The sequence below is a fragment of the Archocentrus centrarchus genome, chromosome 1, assembly GCF_007364275.1.
Source record: "Archocentrus centrarchus isolate MPI-CPG fArcCen1 chromosome 1, fArcCen1, whole genome shotgun sequence".
NCBI classification, from domain to species: domain Eukaryota; kingdom Metazoa; phylum Chordata; class Actinopteri; order Cichliformes; family Cichlidae; genus Archocentrus; species Archocentrus centrarchus.
In genome coordinates this window covers 6,913,761-6,938,543 of record NC_044346.1, presented here as the reverse complement: position 1 = coordinate 6,938,543, position 24,783 = coordinate 6,913,761, and the positions used below count along the sequence as shown (strand labels likewise).

Below are 24,783 nucleotides of genomic sequence, written 5' to 3'. Positions count from 1 at the left end.
TGCAGCGCAATCACCAGTTTTTACATCTTATAGAGTGTACTACCTCTCAGCACCACTAGAGGAAGTTGCACCCAAAATTATGGCTCATGTTGAGATTTAATACAATCCAAACTTCCTCAGCCTCCTCAGAAAGGGCTCAACAGCTGAGTTGAGAGCATCTTGAACAGCCGCATCACCATGTGGCACGGCAATGCCGATGCTACGGACTGAAAATGCCTGCAGAGAGTTTATGAAGACTGCTGAAAGGAGCATTTGGACTCCACTGCCCTCTCTGCAGAGCACCTACTATCAGAGTCCACAGGACAGCTGCCTCCATCATCAGAGACTCTAACCACCCCCAACATGGACTGTTCACACTTCTACCCTCAGGCTGGAGGTATGTAGGTGTGAAATCCAGGACCTCTAGACTGAAGAACCCTCTTCCCCACTGCCATCAGACTCCTAAACACCTGATAGGAGTTTACAACCTTGGTCTGCCTCAGCTGCAGCTATATCTGACTATCTGCATTTCACAATTTGCACATGCTGCAGCTTACTGCACTATACATCTGATGTAGCATATATCACACAAATATGTACATAGGCTATTGCTGCTCAGATTCTTATCTGTGTATTTGTATAGTTACATATACATGTATGCATTTATTATAGTACTATTGTATCCCATGTGCTGTTTATTTTTGTGTTTTATAAATGATAATTTATTCTATTTATCATTTTTATATGAGAATCTTTTTCTTTTTTTGCCTGAACAGCTGAGACAGAATTTCATTGTACAGGGAAACGTGTTCCTTTACTGCACATGCGACAATAACACTCAAAACTTCAGCTTTATGTAGTATGTCCCCATTTCAGTTTTATTCATGCACATTTTGATGCCTTTCCTGTAGTGCTGTAAAGATTTTACTTGTTATATGACAATTTCCTCAGTTTACAGAATTAAAGGAGTATGTTTGTTTGTGATTTACAATATAAAACTATGTAGGAAGTGTCTAAAATAAAATCTTTTTGGCACACCAACAGAGCAAAAAACTAAAAGATCCCATGATTTATCAGTGCATCATACTTACATTAAAGTGAATTATTGGCAATAAAATATATATGGAAACAAAAATTGTAAACAGGTATGAAATCACAACCTACTGACTAATCAGTTCTCCAGAGAAAGTGCAAAGCTCCCTCAGAGCCGTCGTGTGCAAATAGTAGGAGAGTCTGAAGTTTTCAGTAAGAACTTTGAGCTTTCCCCAAAAAGCATCAGTAAGAAATATTTTGATTGTTAAATGCAACTTTAATTTTTTTTTTCCCCCCTGCTGGTTGCAAACAGTTTTACCTGGCATTAACAACCCTAAAATAGGACATCTATTTGTACTTGTAGTCTAAGTCTGCTTAAATTCTAATTTTAGATTTATTCTTTACTCTCAGACTGTCAACACCACTGAAGCTGGAGCTGAAAGGATAGAAATGTAAACCATCTCATATTTAAACATTAATTTAATGAAACACTCAACATAATCCATGAGATTCTCCCATGTCTCAATGATAGAGTTGTGATATTGATAAGTCTATTAACTTACACAGCTGTTAACATTTTGACCAGTTTCTTTCCTGGCTTCAAAATTGAGTAAACTTTATTAATAGCAGCTCTTTTCCAGTCTTACTGACCAAAATATTTAAAGCACACACACATCCATACCAAACTACTGTGCAGTGTTTTTCCCCTCTCTCACACACACACTGCTGCTTTGTCTGCAGCAGCTGTTACTTTCAGCCTCTAATGTTTAACTTTTCATATTTTTACTCATAGTACAATTTTATCTTCCTTTGTAAAAACATACTATCACTCGGTTGCTAGTATGTATCCATCTGATTTGCCAGAAGCCGTCAGCAGCAGCCCTTCCATGTGAACACGCAGAGGAAGTCTGGGGTTAATTTATCGAGCTTTGTGTGAAAGCTTATCCTGAGTGCTGATGTCAGGGTAAGTGAAGCCAGGTAATGGAAAGATACCCTGGGTATGTTGAACTCTCTTCATAGTACGAGGCTGAGGTGAATGCGTGTGGTTATCTGGGGGAATTTATATAACCTTTGGAATGTAAAGCCAACTAAGATGACTTCTTATGTTCTTTTACAGACAGGCTTCTTACTTTGATGCACCTTAAAAGGTATACATTCAGTGTCCAGCAGGGAAAAACCTGGATCTCTAACAAGATTCAAAGCAAAACAGGAAGCAAGTAATCATCAAGTAGTCTCTCATTAATCCATTCTGCAACATAGCCCATAAAACTCAGATCATTTATTGTACACTTGGCATTAAACAACATGACTGCACATTCATCTGGTCTTTCTGTAAGACGCTGGATCAAATACTTCAGCACAATCAAATGTGATGTTGATGCTCATGTTAACGAAGTCATTCTGTAATCCATTACAGGAATGCGTGACTATTCTGTGGAGATTTCAACTCACTTTACACTTTCCTTTTTGCTGACCTTCAACACCTGTCAGGGAAAAAAAATAAGAAATGATTACCTCTTGATATCACTCATTCTACAAGTCAGAAAACACTGGATTAACGTGTTCAGATTAAATCGTTTTATATATTATTTGTGACTTACTCTCAGTGTCTTTTGTGGTGTTGACATTTTGCTCAGACGCTGTCTTGCGGCCCAGTTTAGATGGTTTCTTACTAAATTTGGACGGGGACACTATGACCACTTCGCACGTATCCTCATTCTCCTCATCTTGACTAGTTTCTAGGGATACAGGGGCCGTACTGGTGTTAACAGAAGGTTTACTGGAGGATCTCCACCTGAGAAGTTTTCTCGACTTAAAAATGGCCTGCCCTTTTTTGTCCGACTTGACTCCATTTATCCTCTTGAAGCTTTCGCCTGGGGATTCTGATGGCAGTGGACTCAACCGATCCATCTTCTCACTGCTGGCCAATCGTGACCTCCCCACATCTGTCTCCTCGGGAACCTCAGGTAGATCTGAACCCCTCTTGGGTCCTGGTGCTTGCAGGGATCCTGTTGAACGGGGAGTATCCCCAAATACTAGTGAGTATTTAGGGTTGTAATATTTGTATGCGGGGACCTGGATTTGAGGATTTCCTGAGTCCCCTAAGCTAACCTGGAAGCGGGATGTGGTTGCTGGTAATGGCGGGCGTTTGGTCCCCGCTTTGGAATGAACTGAGGTGGTCAAGTGGGCAGCAGGAGGGCTGACATGAAACTCCTTGTAGAGGTTCATCTTCTCAGAAATGGCATACAGCTCACGGAAGTCCCGGTCAAAGAAGTCAACCACCTGTCCGGTCATCACAGTGATCATGTTTCGGTCCATGCGAGACGTACACCAGGAGAAACTGGGGGGAAACAGCATTTACAATTATGAACATTAATATTCTGTACACAGTCTTTGGTCCAATACCTTTGAAGTAAATCTTTAGCACAACAAGCAGGAATCAAACAGACTACAGCCACATTTCCATGTCTTGGACCATTATTTTTATCAGTAGAAGCATTAGGATGGGATCAGTATGAGGATGTGAGAGTGTGAATTAGCCCTGTGATGGACTTTGTCCTGGGAAGAGCTTCACATCCTGTGCAAGCCTTGTATGAATAAGCGGTTAAGAAAACTGACACTGACAGATGATTGGTGAATATTGACAATCAATATTATGTCAATGAGCAAGAATTAAGTCAGCTCAATCAGTAATGTGTCCAATATGTGATATACTGGAAGGAATACTAATTTAACTGTAGGTCAACCATGATTGAGCTGATGTTTACTGTTTTATTATGTAGAAATTTAAAACATTTATAAAAATTTATTAAAAAATAATTTAAAAAGTAAAAAATCCTTCTCCCCTCACTCAAAGAGTCTTTGTGGCAAATGACTGAGGCAAAGCAAATTTGGCAAAACGCTGCCGGACGGACGGCTCGGTGTCAGATAAGTTTGACTGTTGTTCACAGTGGAGCTAATACTAGATGAACAAGTTAGTTTTCTGTCTCTTCTGGCATTATCACATCACATTTGGGTGTGATCATGTTTACTTTGTTAGATTGTAATGCAGAGTGAATCTTGCGGCCTGATGAAGCCACTAAAATGTAAAGCATTTTAGCGAGTGAGTAGACAAAGTGAGTGTTTGAGTCAAATGATCTGACAAAAACTTGTGTCATTAAAGTCAGAAATTTCCAAATCTTATACACAGAGGCAGAAAAATTCACTTAAACCCTCAGCTAAAATTACTGTCACTACCGGGTTAAGGGAATACAACATTTCACACACACGCTGTTAAAACATACTCAATCCTCACCTGTAGGAACCGAAAACCACTTTGTCCCCATCTACCAGGATGTATTTATTACAGAGTGAACCGGGCAGTTTGCCAAATGACAAGCTGAAGCCATTTCCCTGAAGTGTTCTGGCTCTGATGTTCTGCAATGACACAGGACCACAGTCAGGATGAGGACTAGAACATAGCCAACAACAAGCCTTAAGACGGAAGAAGCACATAGATTGATTTCTATAATCTTACTATTAAAAATCAGTTCACATAAACCTCCTACTGGCTGCCTATGAGAGCATTTCCTTGAAATAAGCAGCTCAGCAATCCCTAGTAACAGATTCAATCACAAAAATTTGTCAGGAAGTGATGAGATTTTTTTTTTTTTTTGGTAGTTTTCTTGTTTCTGTTTGTAGTCTGACTAATACTGACCAGTCAGGGTTGAGAAGCTTGGGCTACGTGTAGATACACAATCACAACAGAGCCACATCAGCTGAAATGCAATCTTACCACCAGCGCCTAGTGACAAGTTAGCTTTTTATTAGCTTTTGTAAATGTTCTCTGCAGTTGCAATCAGACAAACACATAAAAGTGGTAAAGTCTTGGTCCAGATTGGACTTATGCATTATCAAGACAGCCCCTGGCTACATCAAAAATCCAGAATGATTGGCGGTTTCCCCCCAGTGGCTAAAAATGGAGGGGACGGACAATGATGGTGATTTGATTACAGGGATGGGTATTATTTTGTATCTCTGAGCTAGAATTAACTGTGTAACTCACACAGATACCTCTTAATGATGCACTTTGAAATACTGTATCAGTATCGCACACATTTTCTGGAGCGGTGACACTATTGAAATCAGATGTTTGTTTTTTTTTTCCATGTTATGACAGTTATCTATAGCCAAGTAAATTGGGTTATACAAAATTGCCTTTCTGCTGTAGGCGAGATTTAATTTTGGTTATTGGTTGTGACATGAGACAGTTTACTTTCTCCAGAACAATCCAGCCATTATTATTAATAACTCTGCCCTTTTTGTGTTACAGACAATAAATCCATTAGAACACTCCACAACCCTCTGCACAGCTGGACCTTTGCCCAAAAGTTCATCTGTAAAATGAGCCCAGGTTATTTGTCTCTGCAAGCTGAGATTTCTTATGTAAAAATAGTCTTACCCGAAGGTGCTGTGAGCCAATCTGCAGCCTGGAGCACATATCTAGGAAGTGCGGCACACCTTGCTCATCCAACAAAATGTAAACAGGCACCAAGCGACGTGAAGCTGCATCCATCAAGTCCTGCAGGATGTGGATGTCCGTGAGCATGTCCATTACTATTGCTATCACCTGAAAGAGAAATAAGCATTAGTATTTTATATGCAACAGCCGAAGGTCCAGGGCTCAAATGCACCGGCCAGCTGGGACATTTCTGAGTGGAGTTTCATGTTCTTCCAGTGCCTGTGTGGGTTCTCCCTGAGAACTCTGGCTTCCTCCCAGAGACATACATGTTAGGTTAACTGGTAAGCCTTGTCTTGTCTCTCTGCATTACACCTACGATAGATTGGCAACTTGTCCAAGTTGTACCCCGCCTCTCACCATATGACAGCTGGGATAAGCTCAAATGCAACCCTGAATTGGATAAATGGAAGAAAATGGATGGATGGATGGATGGATGGATGGATGGATGGATGGATGGATGGGAAACATACAGGTGGACTGGTCGGTGCAATTAATGAACAAAAGCACTAATGCAGAAGTGAAAACAAGGTGTCACTTTTTAATCCCTTATAGCACGTTAATAACTCTTGACAGAAACAAGCATGAACACACTGCACCAACATATCAACAGCACAATGAAAAAAATGTGTTACAACATTCCAAAAACCTGAATCTCAGCTTAGACTCACTGTTCCAGTAATCCTCCACATTACCTCTCTATAGAAAAAAAAAATCCATATACTGCTTGAGGGCAGAATGTCTCCAACAAACGTAACAAAGGAACCATGAGGTGAAGCTAATCTGTCTACTTGAAGCACTTTGCCACCTGTTATTACGCCAACCTTGAGGGCACTGCTGAGCCTCATGAAAGAGTCTTCACTGCTAGTCCTATAAAAGAGTGGGGAAAGCCACTGTATTATCCTTCTACTGTGCTCCAGGAACCCCGACAGATCATACAGATACAGCCTTGCAACAACAAAATGAGATCAGCTGAGGAATTTAGGTCTGTCACCATCCCACAAAGCTCTTTCTGGTCTGTCACAGTGCTGGAATTAGCAGAGGTTTACACTTCACTTTTACCAAATACAGAGAATCCAGAGAAACAGCCAGCGGCTGAGTATTAGAGGCAAAACAGGATGGTTTTACAATGACAATTTTCAATGTAAAAGTTAAACAAAGACGTGAATCAATCTTATGTCCCTGCCCCTTCATATCAGATTGATTATTTTTCCCATTAAGTATATCACAACAGAATCTGAGACGCCTCCCAACCAGAGCAGAAAGATAAAAGTCTTGTTCTTCAACATGTTCTGACACATTGGCCTGCAGCAATGCATTTCAATGGGAAATCTTTTATAAACTGACCTGTAGATTTATTAATACCAGTATATTTGTTAGGTTCCCCATTCAGTGTCAGTGGTTTTACCTGCACAGACTATGAAAGCAAGCGTATATTGTTGTCGCAGGTACAACAGTGAAATCCTCACACTTATTTCACATTGTTTTAAAGGACAGCAAGCTGTAAATAGCAAGTACAGTTGTGCTCAAAATAATAGCAGTCCCACATCACCAGCAAGATAAATCACTGTTTTTGTTAGAATTTCAACTTCTACACTGCAAGTAAGTTTCTAGAAGGTTTAGTAAAGGTACAGAAAACCAACAGACCCATGACGTGCATGCTGTTGATTCTGTGAAACTGAATCATTTACTGAAAGGGGCGTGTTCAAAAAAATAGCACCACCAAGTTCAATTAGTGAGGTCACTGATGATGTGAAAAAAACATGTCTCAAACAGGTGGCCCTTATTTAAGGATCAAGGCAACTGACGCTGCATATGCTAGCTGTGCATTTGTCTTTAAAAAACGGAGTAAAATGGGTCATTCAAGACACTGTTCAGAAGAAGAGCATTTTTTGATTAAGAAATTAATAAAAGAGGGGAAAACCTATAAAGAAGTGCAGAAGATGATAGGCTGTTCAGCTAAAATGATATTAAAGGCTTTAAAATCCAGAAAGGATAGGAAGAAAAATAAAAACAACTATTCGAATGGATCCAAGAATAACCAAAATGGCAAAAGCTCAGCCAATGATCAGCTCCAGGAAGATCAAAGAAGATCTAAGATTGCCTGTGAGTACTGTAACAATCAGACGTCTATGTGAAGCCAAGCTACCAGCAAGAAGCCCCCGCAAAGTCCCATTGTTAAAAAAAAAAAAAAAATACATGTGCTGAAGCGGTTACAATTTGCCAAAGAACACATTGGCTGGCCTAAAAAGAAATGGCGTAATATTTTGTGGACTGATCAGAGTAAGATTGTTCTTTTTGGGTCTAAGGGCCACAGACAGTTTGTCAGACATCCTGCAAACACTGAATTCGAGCCACAGTACACAGTGAGGACGGTGAAGCATGGACATGCAAGAATCATGATATGGGGATGTTTCTCGTACTATGGTGTTGGTCCTATTTATCACATACCAGGGATCATGGATCAGTTTGAGTACATCAGAATACTGGAAGAAGTCATGTTGCTGTATGCTGAAGAGGAAATGTCCTTGAAATGGGTGTTTCAACAAGACAATGACCCCAAACACACCAGCAAGCGAGCAAAATCATGGTTTCAGACAAACAGAATTCAAGTAATGGAGTGGCCAGCACAATCCCCGGATCCCATAGAAAACTTGTGGGCTGACATAAAAAATGCTGTTCATGAGGCAAAACCTAGAAATGCAGAGGAATTGCAGAACACAGTACAATTGTCCTTGGCTTCGATACCTGTTGACTGCTGCCAGAAGTCGGTCGACTCCATGTACCACCATGATGTGAAGCAGTTATCAGAAACCGTGGTTATGCAACTAAATATTAGTTTATGATTCTCAGGAAAGTTGAATCTTCAAGCATTTCTTAGTTTATACAGTACATTTTTGAGTTTGTAAAGAAAGATGTCAATACTGCTATTTTTTGAACATTATATTTCTTGACTTTCTGTAAAATATGATCAAATTCATCAATTACTTTATCCAATTCTCTTGCTTTGGAATAGAATGTGCAGTGTCCCCAATCCATTTGTGTTCATTAAAATACAACTTATTTGAAGAATTTTGAGGTTTACTCAGCTTTTTAAACACACTGCTATTATTATGAACATAACTGTATATTGTGTATCTGGAATTGTCTTCTCTGACAGGTCACAGCAGGAATTTTTGACTCAGTTATTTAATCTGAAGGTGGGCCTATCTCAAACAGATAATTTCATATTCTTAAGGCTGATCCTGGAATAAAAGTGAAAAAAGACACTCGAGATGGTTAACTTCATCGTAATCAACACAATTTAGAAATGTCTTCTTTACCTTAAATCCTGACCTTAAAGTGGTCAAATGCATATTATGCAGAAAACAAAAAAGGTGTAAAAGTGTTACAGAATGGGCACCTGACTATGTATATTAATCACTAAAGGGAGCCTTTTCATATTAAACATGGCCAAACAATGATGCCAGTGCATGTGCGAGTAATCATAATGAGCCAAAAGCTCCGGCTTCAGACTGCTCTAAAGCACATATTGGCAACATATGGACTGGGGACCATAACCAGCCCACAGTCCATTTCTATCCAACCCTGACATTTATTTGTTTGTGAAAGGAGGAGCATGTACAACTGCTTAACTCCATTAATAAATCATGGTCTCTGTACATACTCTGTGACAATGAGTAAGCTGGAGTCTGTCAAACTGTGGGATTAGAGCAGGGGTGTCCAAACTCCAAACCGCCCACTTCTAGTCTGCAAATTGATGTCAAAAATAACATACAATTTGGCCCTTTAAGTTACTTTTTTGACATTTCGCTTAACTGTCTTAATTGGAGGGGAAGGCAGCTGTCGCAGTCCTCGTGTCGAGCCACTCTTGAATAAGAGACGGCGTCAGAAGTGTCTCACCTGGGCTAAAGACAAAAAGGACTGGACTGCTTCTGAGTGCTCCAAAGTTATGTTCTCCGATCAAAGTCAATTTTGCATTTCCTTTGGAAATCAAGGTCCCAGAGTCTGCAGGAAGAGAGGAGAGGAACAGAATCCACGTTGCTTGAGGTCCAGTGTAAAGTTGGGATGCCATGTCATCTGCTGGTGTTGGTCCACTGTGTTTTCGGAGGTCCAAGGTCAACGCAGCCATCTACCAGGAAGTTTTAGAGCACTTCATGCTTCCTGCTGCTGACCAACTTTATGGAGATGCTGATTTCATTTTCCAGCAGGACTTGGCACCTGCACACAGTGCCAAAGCTACTAGTACCTGGTTTAAGGACCATGGTATCCCTGTTCTTAACTGGCCAGCAAACTCACCTGACCTTAACCCCGTAGAAAATCTATGGGCTATTGTGAAGAGGAAGATGTGATAGGCCAGACCCAACAATTCAGAAGAGCTGAAGGACACTATCAGAGCAACCTGGGCTCTCATAACACCTGAGCAGTGCCACAGACTGATCGACTCCATGCCACGCCACATTGCTGCAGAAATCCAGGCAAAAGGAGCCCCAACTAAGTATTGAATGCTGTACATGCTCATACTCAGTTGGCCAACATTTCTAAAAATCCTTTTTTTTGTATTGTCTTAAGTAATATTCTAATTTTCTGAGATGCTGAATTTGGAGTTTTCATTAGTTGTCAGTTATAATCATCAAAATTAAAAGAAACAAACATTTGAAATATATCAGTCTGTGTGTAATGAATGAATTTAATATACAAGTTTCACTTTTTGAATGGAATTACTGAAATAAATCAACTTTTTCATGATATTCTAATTTTATGACAGCACCTGTAGTTTATAGAAGGGTGTCAAAGCGCTTTGTGCCTGATTTGAGGATTAAAATAACATTTTATCTTTGATCTTAGTTATGAAATAGAAGGTTTATGTTTTCTTAATTGTTTTCCTTGTTTTGGTAAAGAATGTTTTTGAAGATGATTTGATCATCGATTAATCAAAATGCTGCTTAAAAAAAAAGCTAATGAAAAGCTAATACAGAATGTTTATTCATTACTATTTTTAATGGTGCTGTTTTACTAAACATTTCTAATCAGGGTGTATAAAGATATATACCAAATAAACACATAAATTGGGCCTTTAGGTTAAGCTTACCTTTAGAAATGTCAACATTTAAGAAAATAATGCACACACACACACACACACACACACACACACACACACACACACACACACACACACACACACACACACACACACACACACACACACACACACACACACACAAAGAGAGAAGAGAGGGTATAAATCAGGTTTCCAGCACAGACCAGGGAGTGACAGGGAGCTAAACAGCTTGTTTCAGACAGTGGATGAACTGAAGAGCAGCATCAAGGCCCCGTATAAGATAAACAGGATTATTTTGAACTGTGAATTATGCAAAGCTCCTTTTACAGAGTAGAATAATTTTTAAAAAAGGAGATGTAAATTATTTTACCCCCCCCCCCAGCCCCTTAAGATTCCTTAATTATGATTATGAGAAATTAGTACAATTTCATCATTGTTGAATTAGGTTCACAGGAAGGAAAAATACATAAAGTCACAGTACTAAGACAGAAGCTGTATGTCATGTCCACACAAAAACCAAAAGGAGGGCAAAAAAGGAGAGAGATGGCCCTTTCAAACATGCATGGACATGTTTAGAGCAAGGCGGGGGTGGAGACTTGGGAAATGTGTATTATTTGACTGTTTTTCAAGGACAGTGAAACAAAGTCATGGAAAAAATGTCTAAATCTGCAACAAGCGTTCCTCTGTTAGGCAGAAAAAAGCCTGCTGTTTCCACTTACAGTCTCACTAAAGAAAAATGCTGAGCCAACCTGAAAGCTTAACAGTAGAGATACAGGCTGAGGCTTGTGGACAGCAGACTCAAAGCTGGATCATCATTAAGAAAAATGAAAGAATAACTGAAGCCAATAAAAGCCAAAAAGTATATCAGGGTGCACAGGTGACCATGTTAGTACCTGGAGAACTGGTTGGTTAGCATGTGTTATCTGAAGTGCTTGTGTGCTATTATAAGAACAGCTTCTTGCCTTTTTTGGCACATTCTGCTCATGCACACCAACCCTAAGCACTCACTGTATAATTGTTTGCCTTCTTTATCTGTCAGGTGTGGGAAACACCCAGAAAAATGACCACAAAAAAAAAAAAAAGTTCCTGGTGTGGAAAATTATGAGAATAGGGAGTGAACTACTAAATGTCTCGCTCTATCAAATGAAAGGGCAGGAGGCAGAACAACCAGGAAACAAGGTAGCGTACAATGTGACGTGCACAAATCATTCAAGTATCAGATCATGTTTTTACTACTTCCACTACCTGATCTGTACCCAGGAAGAAGGGAAGGAGTGGTGTGAGAAGGAAGGGCTGGGAATTTCAAAGGAAACAAAAAAAATCACAAGAAAGGCTGAGAGAAGTTGTGAAATTCACAGAAACCAGAATGAGCATGTAACATGTTCCTGCAGTCCTCGCTGACCCACTTTTAAAGAGGAATACCACGGAAGAGTGAGCACAGCAGAGCCTGTCACTGCATTACCCTGAGCACGGAACAGATGACTCAGCTTGGATCCGGCAGTCTATGAGTAAACATGACTATTGGCAACTCACATTTAAAGACCCACTTCAAGTCCTCAGTTGCTATGCGAGGAGCTTTTAATCACTCAGTCTGGTGTTCACCCCTCCCTGACCTACGGGACACCGCACAGAGCACAGCAGCTTTGTAGTTGTTGCACTACAGTACAATCTAAAGAGTGAGGACGCTGGTTTCCATTTCTTATCTGGGATTGAGTTTCATGACTCAGTTTCCATAAAAGCTTAGAGTTTGTCATCCAGTGCCCACTTAATTGCAACAAATTCCTGCAGTCAAAGTTCCAAATTTTAATGAAAAACATGCACCGGAGTGCCGGAGGTTGTTAAAGGAGTCTGGATCTAAGTAGTACAGAGTTACCATCTATCCATGTTTGTGTATGCAGCTTTATTTTCAATTGAGCATTAGCTCTTCCAATTGGCAGTAGACAATAGACAAGTAGACAACACGTTTTCCTTAACTTTATCAGTCTCATATGTGTATTTTGGTATTCTTGATGGTTTGTGAGACAAACCAGCTTTTTATAACTCATGCCTACACCCTTAACCAAACTGTCTTTTGATTTCTACATTGTGAACCTGCTTGCTTCTTTTCTTTTCTCCGCACTTTTTAAGTCTTACTTTCTTTGACTCCACCAGCCCAAGACTGTGAAGCTCATTTTCTTGGCAGCAAATGCTGTTAGTGGGGTAAAGGGAATTCCAAGGTGATAAATGACAGGAACTTCCTCTAAAAGCTGAAACTAACGAACAAAACCTAAAAGTGTGTGTGTTTTACTACAGTTTATTACACACACATAAGACGGGAATACCTCAAAAACACAATATCCTTTCACATTAGCCTGGATCCCATGACCTCCAGCGGCACACCTGGTTCCTCTTCACCGGGTAATTGCGTGTAAACGAAAATGGATTGATTGGCCCAAACGAAGTCCCCATTTTCAGTAATGTCCATCTTTCTCATTTTATTCAAATAATAAACAAAGACTAATATAAGATAATGATATTTAATCATTTATGAGGACGCTGTGGACGGCGTTTACAGCAGTTAACAGTCCTGCTGAACCCACTCCTCACCTTACTAGCCTCCTGGATGAGCCGCCGCACCACCTCCTTAATGTGAGGTCCGTTGTCTTTGGGTGGGTGCGTGTGCACGGATACCCGGGTCACCCCTTTGAATAAAGCCCCGCTGGGCCAACCGATATCCAGCGGCGGCACCTCTGTGTCCGACATCTGGGGCCAGTAGGTGGAGTGGACCCCTGAATCCGCGTCGGTTCCGGCGGCTCCCTGCTCCGACCCGGAGGGAGATGCCTTGCTGTCATCCCCCGAGTCATACGGCCGGAAAGTGTTCGTTAATAGTTTGATTTCCCTGGCAGACAGAAAGTCTTTCACCTTGTCTTCTTTAAGTCTTGTTTTGAAGGCGCCGTCGCCATTCTTTAGTAGCTGTTCAATAGCAGCGCGCTGCTCTTCACTGTAGTAAAACTCCGGTTTGGTCTCCGGGACCTTGGCTCCGATGTGCCCGTCCTCCATAATCACGAGCTGGGATTCGGCCATGGTGGCGGGAGCAGTTTACCACCACTGAAGATCACAAACTGTCTTAACCCCAAGCAGGGTCTGCTGAGTGACACCTACATACAGGTATCCTACAATAAAGCTGGGAAAGTTTTCTCACCTGACCGGGGAGTGACAGACGTGAAGCGCAGGGTGTGGTACCTTCAGGTGCCGCTAGAATAATGAGGAAAATGCACTACGACAGCTGTAAAATGACTTCAATCAGTTAAAACATTTATGTTATTTTGAGTCGGGCAACCCAAATCACAACTATTCCAAAACAGATCCAGATTATCTAAAAAATAAAATAAAATAAAAATGAGGATGATAAGATTTAGGCATTCAGTTAGATTGAACAAGTTACAGACGGACATTGAACGCCGCACAAACTTGTACAGAGATCTGCAACTGTGGAAACACGTACACGGGTGTTCAGAGTCTTTCTTTCCTTTCTTACTACCCTTGATAAGGCCAGCCCACGTAATAAACCAAACAAACAGGCAATTCATATGTAGGCCAAACAAGATAAGCAGTGTCAGAGGCCTCAAATAATGTGCAACAACACCAAGGGTTTATTTTGAGAAAGTCTTAAACCCATTTGTGACACTCTCAATATATCCTCGGGGCTTTTAAGGAGTTACTCTGGCCCCAGCTGAATACTGTAATGTAGATCTGCATTATAATTACCAATATTGTATCCTAAACCACTTTTATTGCTTTGCAGGTATGATCACACATATGGCTGAACCCTCTGGATGGTTTAGTTATTAGATATTTGCACAATACCTTTCTTCTGTTGAGTTGAAGCAATCACCAACAACATGGGCCTCGACAGAATTTTACACCATGATGTTATTAAAACAGTATTACTGATGTGTGTATAACTTAAGGTCACAGGATAGTATTCATACATCAGCACTAATAATGTGTAAAATGCACATGCAAATAGAGCAATTTTCCTCTGCAATAATAATTGCTTCTTTCTTTCTCATTAAAAACTATCACAGTTTGAAAGCAAATATCAGGTCATTGCAGTATATAATGACAAAATTATCCATGCATTTATCTTTACTTGGGTTTCATATAAGTCAAAACCAAGACATCAATGCTATGCTAAAATCCCACATACTTTGTGTGTTGCAGAACCTTTTACCGCTAGTAGTTTTGACTCGCTGTAAGTTTAATGTTCAGTCACAAAAATCAGCATTAAATGTTAGTTTGATTACAAAGTTGCAGTAGTTTTACGGGTGTGGGTGTTCATTTTAAATGGGTTCAGTGTAGTTGGAGGGGAAAAGGCCTGTTTTGCCCCTTAGTTGACCTCTCCACCAGGCCTGGTCAGAGAACTCCAGAACGCTGATGATATCCCCCGCACTGAAATCCAGCTCATCCGTCTCTTCCGCCCTGAAATTGTAAAGGGCTCTGACCTGCATTGTGGGGGAGACTTTGCGCTGGACACAAGAGGAGGGCACAGAAGATCAGACATAGATAAACACATGAATGCTCTATGTTATCAATTAACTGTCACTGACCTTCAAATTTTGAAAGTCAGCACAAATTTCAAATTTTCATTTCTTTTGTGCAGTTATTTATAAATGCTCACTGGGGCTTATCATAATTTTTACTCTAGGCTCCTTAAAAGTTGGCATGTGCATAAAAATGTGCAGCAGATCAAAGACTGAACTAGTTTGACTAAAGGATGCACACATGAAAACATACATGATTAGAGTAGATTCAACAAACGGAATTTGTTAAACATGCTATATATAATCACAGTCATCTGCAGGGACACACTGTTTTTACACACAGTGTACAGACAGCCAGTCCACAGTCATCAGTGCAGACTCACACATACACACAGGACACAGTTACATGCAACATGTCTTCCAAACAAAACGTAAGCATCCGTCGTTTCTGCAGGGAAATACGACCTATATTTACGTTTCCAAATGGACAGGTCCTTGGGTAATGTTGCCGTGGCTCGGAGGATAGAATAGTAATTTTAATCAGAAGGTTGATGGTTCTCTCCCAGGCTGTCATGTCAAACTATCCCACGGCAAAATAATGACTTCCGTACATGAATAACGAATGTGACGAAATCGATACCTACGTCTACTTTTGGGGTCTGCCGGACAAAACCGAACATTATTTAAACGCATTTTCGTCTACGACCACTAGATGTCGCTTTTCCCCCTTCCAAAACGTAAATATTGGTCGTAATTCGTGCCTGCAGAAACGACCAATACCTACGTTTTCACTCTGAGGACAGGCTGGTTACGTACCTGTCGTGGAACAGGAGAAGGTGCACGGTCAGAGGGTGGACAGCTGGGAAGAGGAGCAGATAGATGCTTATCTGAGCCTCCTCTTTGCTAGTGGGACATAAGAAGCTTACATAAGCATCTCCTTCATGGCTGCACTCTCATCATGTGAATGTTTCTATTTAAATCCACTGACAGTTATGACACCACGTGCATTTCTAATTCATGTTAGGTTTTGATCTTTGATCCTTACCTCTTTTTTTGTCTCCTGCAGGAATATTTGATCCTGTTTGGAAATGGAGTTTCTTTTATAATATTCCACCAGCTGGTTGAGAGAGGGAAACCTTTTTGACCACAGGTAGTAATGCCCGCTGCTGTCTCGCATCACCTTGAAGTGCTGAACATCTGCTGGATGTCTACAAGAGGGTACGATAAAAGTTATGGTCATATTTTCTTCCTCCTCTGGATTTAATACCATGTATTCAAAAGACTCCAGAACAAATAATATTTGTTCCATCTTTATAAATCAAATTTAAGGAGAAGATGAGCAGTTCTAGCTGTGAGATAGCTATGATTAGTGTCAGACAGTTGCAGGCAGGTAAGTCTCAGAGAAAGAAAGCACATCTTCTGGAGGAAGTGGTCAAATCTTAAATAGCATATATTCTGCGCTTGCCCACAGCTACATGGTAATGATAGACTGAGAGACAGAATGACAAAAAAAGAACTGAGAACAAAATTAAATGCACTAAATAACCAAGCAAGAAGCAAGGTGTAAGAAAAAAAAATCGCTGTAAATTTCCATCCATTTGGATAACAACTATAGACAAAAGCAAGCCATTCATGTCTACTGCACAATCTTCTTCATAGGACACCCTCTGAATCCAAGAATGCATGTCCAGTCTTGCAGAGGTGAGAAGGCATGTTAACTATTTGAGGTATTTCTCCTAAACTTAGAAAAGAGGAGCTCTGTAGATTCATGGATTCTACAAACAGATGAGTCACTACATTCCTACATGAAAGGCATCACCAGTGAGTGACCTTTGAGTGGCTCCCCCTCAGAGTGACCTCGTGTGACTCAATCTGAAGAAACATTTGCCTCTTTTAGACTAAACAATACAAAGAGTTACAGTTAGATGGATATAAGGCCTGTGAAATGGAGCATCTGGACACATGTAAATCAGCCAAAGCAGTAAATGTCATGGTCCTGGGCCGGTGGCCCAGTATTCTATGTTCTTGTTATGTAGTTCTGTCTTATTATGGTTTCACTGTTTCTGTTCCCCTGTGTTCTGTGGTGCTGGTGTCATCCCTCTGTCATATCGTCAGGTGTCAAGTTACTTCCTGTTTTATGTTGATAGTCGTTCGGTCTCTGTCTGTGTTCAGTTTTGCTTCCCCTAGTCCTGTCCTGGTAGTTAGCGTCACCTGTGTTCCCAGCTGTTTCCTATTTATCCATTACCTCCTGTATGTGTATATAAGTCTTGTGTTTTCTATGCCTGTTGTCACATCATTGATTGTTGTCCCCTATCCTATGCTTAGTCGTGTTAGTTCTAGTGAGTGAAGTCTAGTCTGTTTCGCGTCTCTCCCCCGTCTGGCGTATTTCTGGGGAGAGCTCAGTTATTTCTTGTAAGATTGTGTAAATAAACGTGTGAGTGAATTACACCATCCTGGAGTCTGCATATTGGGGTCCTCCTTCCTGCCTGCACAGCGGCCAGCCCTGACAGTAAAAGCCTCGTGTTAAGCTGTTAACAGTTGTTAAGCACACAGATAAATCAGTCTGAATGCACAATTTTTAGCCAGTTGGACAAAGGTAACCAACACCCTCAAATGTACTAAATGCACCTGACAGAGATGGAGAAGTCACCAGGAGCTGGATTTCGGCTGCTTCGTATGAGAAAGGCCCCCACAGGCTGTGATATCAGTATCTCCTGGGCGTCACTGCGACTGGCGTTTTCCTGGTACCAGCTAGACTCATTAAGGAGAGATGAAAGATCAGAGGTAGGAGATGGAGAGCAGGAAGCATGAGGTTCAGGCAGTAACAAAAGTCCTGACGGTGCTGAAGGAGCTGAGGCAGTGAAATCCATAATTTGGGAGGAACAAACAATATAGGATAAAATAATCAGGCCTGAGTAAAGTAAAAAAGAGAGCCAAGCATCTCTCAAGACAAAGATACATAACATGTAAGTCAGCCATATGACATACTTAGAAGTTATTGATAGGATATATATAAATACAGAAGACAGAAGGATGTAAATTTAAAAAAAAAAAAAAAGGAAAGACATTAAAAAGCCTGGAAGCATATGCAGAAAAGAGTAAGGATTACTCATTTCTACAGTATAGTGTGTAACATTTAATTTAAAAGAAGGTCAATAAAGATTTTCTGTTAGAATTATGGTTTAGCTTTACCTGGGGAGGTCAATGCTGATGAAGTTTTTGGGCACATAACCCATATTTCCACTGCATTCTGCTTTGTACCAGTTCCCAGAAGTCTGCAGAATCTGACGCAGACATAACACATTCAGATGAAACTGAGTCCGAACAATGTGAAAATACTACACATTCATGGTTTTCTTCTTTCATTCAGTCTAGTTTTAGTGTTCCCCCAGTCTCCTTTAATGTCTCTTTGGAGCAGCCCCTCATACTTGTGCATCACCTGATTTCTACTCTGCGCTTCAGCATCTGTTTATGTACACCAATCAGCCACAAGATTAAAACCACTGACTGGTGATATGGACAATAATCAGTTTGTTACAACGTAGCATTCTGCTGGGAAACACTGGGTGTCGACATTTATTCAAATCGATGTTGTTTACCTCCCACCTAATTAAATACTGCTGCAAACCGTGCACACCCTCCATGGCAACAGCCCTCCAAAGCTACTCAACTGGAGATGATCCAACTTTCAAACTCCCCACATCCCAATCCAATCAAGCATCCGGGGGATGCAGCTGAATAACTCTGATCAAAGGGGGATGCACCTCAGCACTAGGGTTTAATATTTTTCCCGAAAATGACATGAATCAAATCCCGGGAAAAGACGAGCCATTTCCCGGGAATACCGGGAAAAAGTTTATTTATTTTTTTATTTTAATTACGCCTTCTGTAGCCTGTGTCGGGCTTAACCTATTTTGATAATGTAGAAGTAGCTTTCCAGCTATGTCCTGTTATGCCCAGTAGGGGGCAACGTCGGCTTGATTAATACAATAAAACCTACATCTCAACATTCGAGTGCTCGAGCTATGCGGTGTTGTATCGTTCCTCAACACTAACTTAACAAATATAATTCGAATATTCCTGCATTGTACATGGAATTATACCAAGATATTTTACAATTGCTGGTGCAAAACAATACGGTTCATCTCCACACAGCATTGATAAAGGCTCAGCCACGCTGTCGTGGCGACATCTGTTGCACTATATCTCCACCAGTGGAACGCTGTAATAGTCATTGAAAAGTTAACTACCGTACTACACTATAATATGGCATAACACAGGGCCTTGAGTAATGCACTACGACTTGGTCATTGCCATTCTGGCAACAGCAAATTTATAACACCGTGTCTGAGGGTTAAAGTAGGTTCGTTGTGAATGTCTTTTGAAAAACTGGCCGCCAATCCTTATAGCCTAAAAAATATACATTTTACTCAACTCCATTTTAAAAGCGAAATATGTTAAAGTAATCTATTTCATGATACTTTTAGGCCCGCATCCTAATTCATGATTGTTAGTAAGCGGCTGCAAACGAGGAAAAGAAACACTCGAAGTTAAACAGATATTTCTTTATTGTTCAGGGCAGGCATATTTTATAGGCTATATAATGCAATATAATAATATAAAATTATATAATACAAAATACCTTAAGCTAAACACATTGCCTACGATTTCAACACATTAAAGAGGAAAAAAGTACAACTGTGTAATACCTCTATTAAAACGCTTGAGATGAAGGCTGAAGCCAGCCTTAAACGGAGGCTGAACGTACCTGAAACTCCAAAGAGTAATGCTTTTCGCATTAAACGAACCCTTCTCTCAATATTTCCTTAAATTTAACATTCTGAAGCTTTCTTTTCTTTCTGAAAGTCAAATCGACGCGCGCGACTTTTTTCCCGGTTTCCCATCTTAACGTTTCCCGGGAAATGGTTCTGATCGCATTTCCCGGGAATCCCGGGTACCGGGATTAAACCCTACTTAGCACCTAAGGGACCCGAAGGATCCTCTGGTAACATGTCAGTGCCAGACACCACAGATCTTGACCAATGCTCCTCTGTCCATGTGCCGATAGAACAGGTCTGGTTTATTAGGCAGGTGGTGCTAATGTTGTGGCTTATCAGTATATGCTGACAGCTTTCTTATCAGTTGGCAGATGCCTGTGTGCTGCCAACTGTACTCTGACAATACATAATGCAGGTTTTAATGTACAGCTCAAAGTAAAACCATATGCACTCAAACTACACCAATTGTGTTGTTCTCTGGTGAATGCCAATCAAGCTGCAGTCTGGCTGAAGTATGCACAAGTGTTCCGCTGGAGGTCATTTTATGGGGTGTGGCAGTCTTCCTCCAGTTCCTTGTTAAACAAAGGAGCAGAGGGAAGACTCCTGCTGCTGGGTTGATGCCCTTCTGTGACTTCTATTCAGATCTCCTTGTGTAACAGCCTGTCTCAGCACATGTGGATGTGCCATCTCAGAGGAGCTGGACTCCAACTTGAATGGGGTGCAGGTAACATCTCGTGCTACCAGCAGCGACAAGGAAACAAAAGCAAAACTAGAGGAAAATCAGTCAGGAGTGATAAGGAGAGAGAAATGGTCTGTGGCCACCACCTGCAAAACCATTTCCTTTTGGGAGCTGTCTTGTTGTTGCTTCTCCAGCACACCTGTTGTAAATTTCATTTGCACTAAAGCAGGTGGAATAGATTCACAGTGGTTTATGTTTCCTATCTGGACAGATTGATATCCCTGAAGATTAAGTGACTGTGTTTTTTACTGTAATGACCAAGTGTTCCCTTAATTTTTTTGAGTCACGTGTAATAGCTTTTGTATAGAGTGGCTTGCAAAAGTATTCATACCCCTTGAACTTTTCCATATTTTGTCACATTACAACCACAAACATAAATATATTTCACTGGAACTTAATGTGAAAGACCAACACAAAGTGGTATACAATTGTGAAGTGGAAAGAAAATTATACATGATTCAAAACATTTTTTACAAATAAAAAACTGAAAAGTGCAGTGTTCAAAAGTATTCAGCCCCTCTGAGTCAATACTTTGTGGAACCACCTTTTGCTGCAATTACAGCTGCAAGTCTTTTAGGGTATGTCTCCACCAGCTTTGCACATCTAGAGACTGAAATTTTTGCCCATTCTTCTTTGCAAAACAGCTCAAGCTCAGTCAGATTAGATGGAGAGCGTTTGTGAACAGCAGTTTTCAGGTCTTGCCACAAGTTCTCGATTGGGTTTAGATCTGGACTTTGACTGGGCCATTCTAACACATGAATATGTTTGGTTTTAAACCATTCCATTGTAGCCCTGGCTTTATGTTTAGGGTCGTTGTCCTGCTGGAAGGTGAACCTCTGCCCCAGTCTCAAGTCTTTTGCAGACTCCAACAGGTTTTCTTCCAAGATCGCCCTGTATTTGGCTCCATCCATCTTCCCATCAACTCTGACCATCTTCCCTGTCCCTGCTGAAAAGAAGCAGCCCCAGAGCATGATGCTGCCACCACCATATTTGACAGTGGGGATGGTGTGTTCAGAGTGATGTGCAGTGTTAATTCTCCGCCACACATAGTGTTTTGCATTTTGGCCAAAAAGTTCAATTTTGGTCTCATATGACCAAAGCACTTTGTTCCACATGTTTGCTGTGTCCCCAACAGCTTCTGGCAAACTGCAAACGGGACTTTTTATGGTTTTCTTTTAACAATGGCTTTCTTCTTGCCACTCTTCCATAAAGACCACATTTGTGGAGTGCACGACTAATAGTTGTCCTGTGGACAGATTTCCCCACCTGAGCTGTGGATCTCTGCATTACGTCCAGAGTCACCAAGGGCCTCTTGGCTGCATCTCTGATCAGTGCTCTCCTTGTTTGGCCTGTAAGTTTAGGTGGACGGCCTTGTCTTGGTAGGTTTACAGTTGTGCCATACTCTTTCCATTTCTGGATAATGGATTGAACAGTGCTCTGTGAGATGTTCAAAGCTTGGGAAATCTTTTTATAGCCTAAGCCTGCTTTAAACTTCTCCACAATCTTATTCCTGACCTGTCTGCTGTGTTCTTTGGACTTCATGATGCTGTTTACTCCCCAATATTCTGTATTTGTACTGAGATTAGATTACACACAGGTGGACTCTTTTTAGTCATTAGCAGTCATCAGGCAACTTCTGAATGCAATTGGTTGCACTCAGTGAAAAGGGGGCTGAATACTTTTGCACACCACACTTTTCAGTTTTCATTTGTAAAAAATGTTTTGAATCATGTATAATTGTCTTTCCACTTCACAATTGTATACCACTTTGTGTTGGTCTTTCACATTAAATTCCAGTGAAATATATTTATATTTGTGGTTGTAATGTGACAAAATATGGAAAAGTTCAAGGGGCATGAATACTTTTGCAAGCCACTGTATATGATGGATGTTATTAGTACCTTTGGCCCACTCACTAGGCCAAAATACCAGATGGCCTCCACTGAGGAGACAAAGTTAAGATTAGTTGTACTTGTTTGTGGTTTGTGTGTGTGTGTGGGTGTTTGTGAAAAGTATTTAGAGACCGAGTATTTTGGGGTTTTTTTTCTATTTCCTTGTGTATTTTTAGTGTATGTCTACATGCTGAACACTTATACAAGTATTTGAATTCCTGGTACAATGAATTTACTTTCACTGTAATGTACTGCACAACACCAATAAATTGACCATCTGGCTGTTTACAGTAACCAACACATTTGTGTTAGAACCTTCACTTTCAACAGCTTTGGTGAGAGCTTTACACCGGAAACACACACACACACACACACACACACACACACACACACACACACACACACACACACACACACACACACACACACACACACACACACACACACACAGAATTTACAAGTAAATTCCACTGAAGTGTTTTTTTTTCCATTGTTCACATAATTTTGAAATGTGTCACCGCATTATAGACCCATTTAATTGCAATAAAGTGCACGTAGCTCAAGAGTGAGGGTCTATATGCTTACTGAAACTTGCTTCTTGAGCAAGGTGCTGAATTAATGCAAAAGCAATGAGAATTGCTTGCAGAATCATTGTAGCTTTTTATTTACTTTCATGTTATTTGTGTGTTTGCCTCTGCTTATTTCTGTCTAGAAGAAATTAATTTTTTTAGGTTTTTGTTGCAATGACGACACAAGCAGGAAAGAAACTTGAGCTTAAGCAGCGGGATGCAATCATGGGTGGCTGCACATAGTATTGAGGAGGCTTCAGAGAACAAGACAGTACACTATTGTTTTTCAGTCATTGATAAAACACCACAATGCTCTGCAATATGTGCAACATATAAGTCCCCAATGTTTTTGCATACCGAGAGCTTTTTATAACTCATGAGATAAGTGCTATGCTGCTAAAAACAAACTAAGGGAGGGTTTGTGGTGTGTGTGTGTGTGTGTGTGTGTGTGTGTGTGTGTGTGTGTGTGTGTGTGTGTGTGTGTGTGTGTGTGTGTGTGTGTGTGTGTGTGTGTGTGTGTGTGTAATCCTTACCTTCAAGCAGTCTCCTTTTTTGAAGCTCAGGTCATCCTCTGCTGTAGCTTCAAAGTCAAACTTGGCCATAGCTTCCATGGTAAAAGAACTAAAGGAAGGATGACGAAATTAAAGGTTAAAAGCACTCCCATGTGTTTAGATAAAAATGTGTAACTGATTAATAGGCGGTAGAAACAGACCTGTGTAAGGCAAATTTAGCGCTGACACAGTAAAAGGTTTTGTTATGAATATTGTCTTTTACCCTGCAGCCCAACAGCATCAATAAAAGTGCTCTTTAAGTATCTTAATGGACGGATTAACTCCCCACTCAAGTGAGGACAGGCACTACCTTCTTTCCCTCACATCCTTTAATGCTACATCTCAACAATCCGTGTTAGCACTTGTGTATAAAGGAATCCTTTAAGCACTTGTAAAGCATATTTTCACTTGTCCACACACACAAAGGAATCAGTTTCATTTGAAGTGCAGTGAGTTGTGCCTGCAGAGAAGTATGAGTGATGTGGCTGCTCAGAAAACAGCAGTGCAACTAACCATAATTCAAAACGACGATCTGCGAAGTGCCTCATCAAAGAGGTAAAAATATTCTGTTACTCACCACCTTTGTGTTGTTCTCTAGCCAGAGCGGAGTTCGCACAGCTTATGAAGACAAGTGACAAATTTACAAAGAGAGGTGACAAACTCCCTTTCAGTTCACAGGAAACACGCTGTCACCTCTGGGCAGCATACAGTCACGCATACTGAAAAAGACACAGAGTGCAATACATGCAAAAAGGTACAAACTCAAGCTCAGGGACAACTAATACTATGAAGTGAAAGACATGTCAGAACACCCTTAGGTGGTGTTCTGACCTCTATACTTTTATATTTGGATACATCTGTACTAAATGCATAATCTCTTCCTATATATATATATATATATATATATTTTCACGGTTCTTTCAAACCATCTACCTTCTTGGTCCAAAATGTGAAGATATGGTAGCCATCAGTGATCAAAAAGTATCCAGTTTCCCCAAAATTACACAGAATTTATGCATATGGTTGATATGACCACTATGACCATGGCCAAAACCATCTTTAGTTGATTGGTAACATTACAGAGCCATGTATTCTTTAATTTTTTTATTGATTATAAATTCTATTTATACAAATTTTATTTGTTTGTTATAAATTTATGC

The 24,783-nt window shown here is 40.5% G+C and overlaps 2 protein-coding genes across 2 annotated transcripts; both read right to left on the bottom strand.

The window, feature by feature from the left end:
• Nucleotides 1-895: 895 nt before the first annotated feature.
• fam83fb (family with sequence similarity 83 member Fb) lies at nucleotides 896-13,767 on the bottom strand. Its single transcript, XM_030738188.1, has 5 exons — nucleotides 13,158-13,767; nucleotides 5,453-5,620; nucleotides 4,307-4,428; nucleotides 2,613-3,352; nucleotides 896-2,495 (listed from the first exon to the last, which is right to left on the bottom strand). Exons 1-5 carry the CDS (start codon nucleotides 13,632-13,634, stop codon nucleotides 2,455-2,457), a joined length of 1,548 nt encoding a protein of 515 aa, XP_030594048.1. The 5' UTR covers nucleotides 13,635-13,767; the 3' UTR covers nucleotides 896-2,454.
• A 1,126-nt stretch (nucleotides 13,768-14,893) lies between these two features.
• grap2b (GRB2 related adaptor protein 2b) lies at nucleotides 14,894-24,235 on the bottom strand. Its single transcript, XM_030740358.1, has 7 exons — nucleotides 24,201-24,235; nucleotides 23,606-23,693; nucleotides 18,287-18,378; nucleotides 17,723-17,845; nucleotides 16,140-16,302; nucleotides 15,911-15,997; nucleotides 14,894-15,079 (listed from the first exon to the last, which is right to left on the bottom strand). The coding sequence occupies exons 2-7, from the start codon at nucleotides 23,681-23,683 to the stop codon at nucleotides 14,894-14,896; spliced, it is 729 nt and encodes a 242-aa protein (XP_030596218.1). The 5' UTR covers nucleotides 23,684-23,693; nucleotides 24,201-24,235.
• Nucleotides 24,236-24,783: the final 548 nt, after the last annotated feature.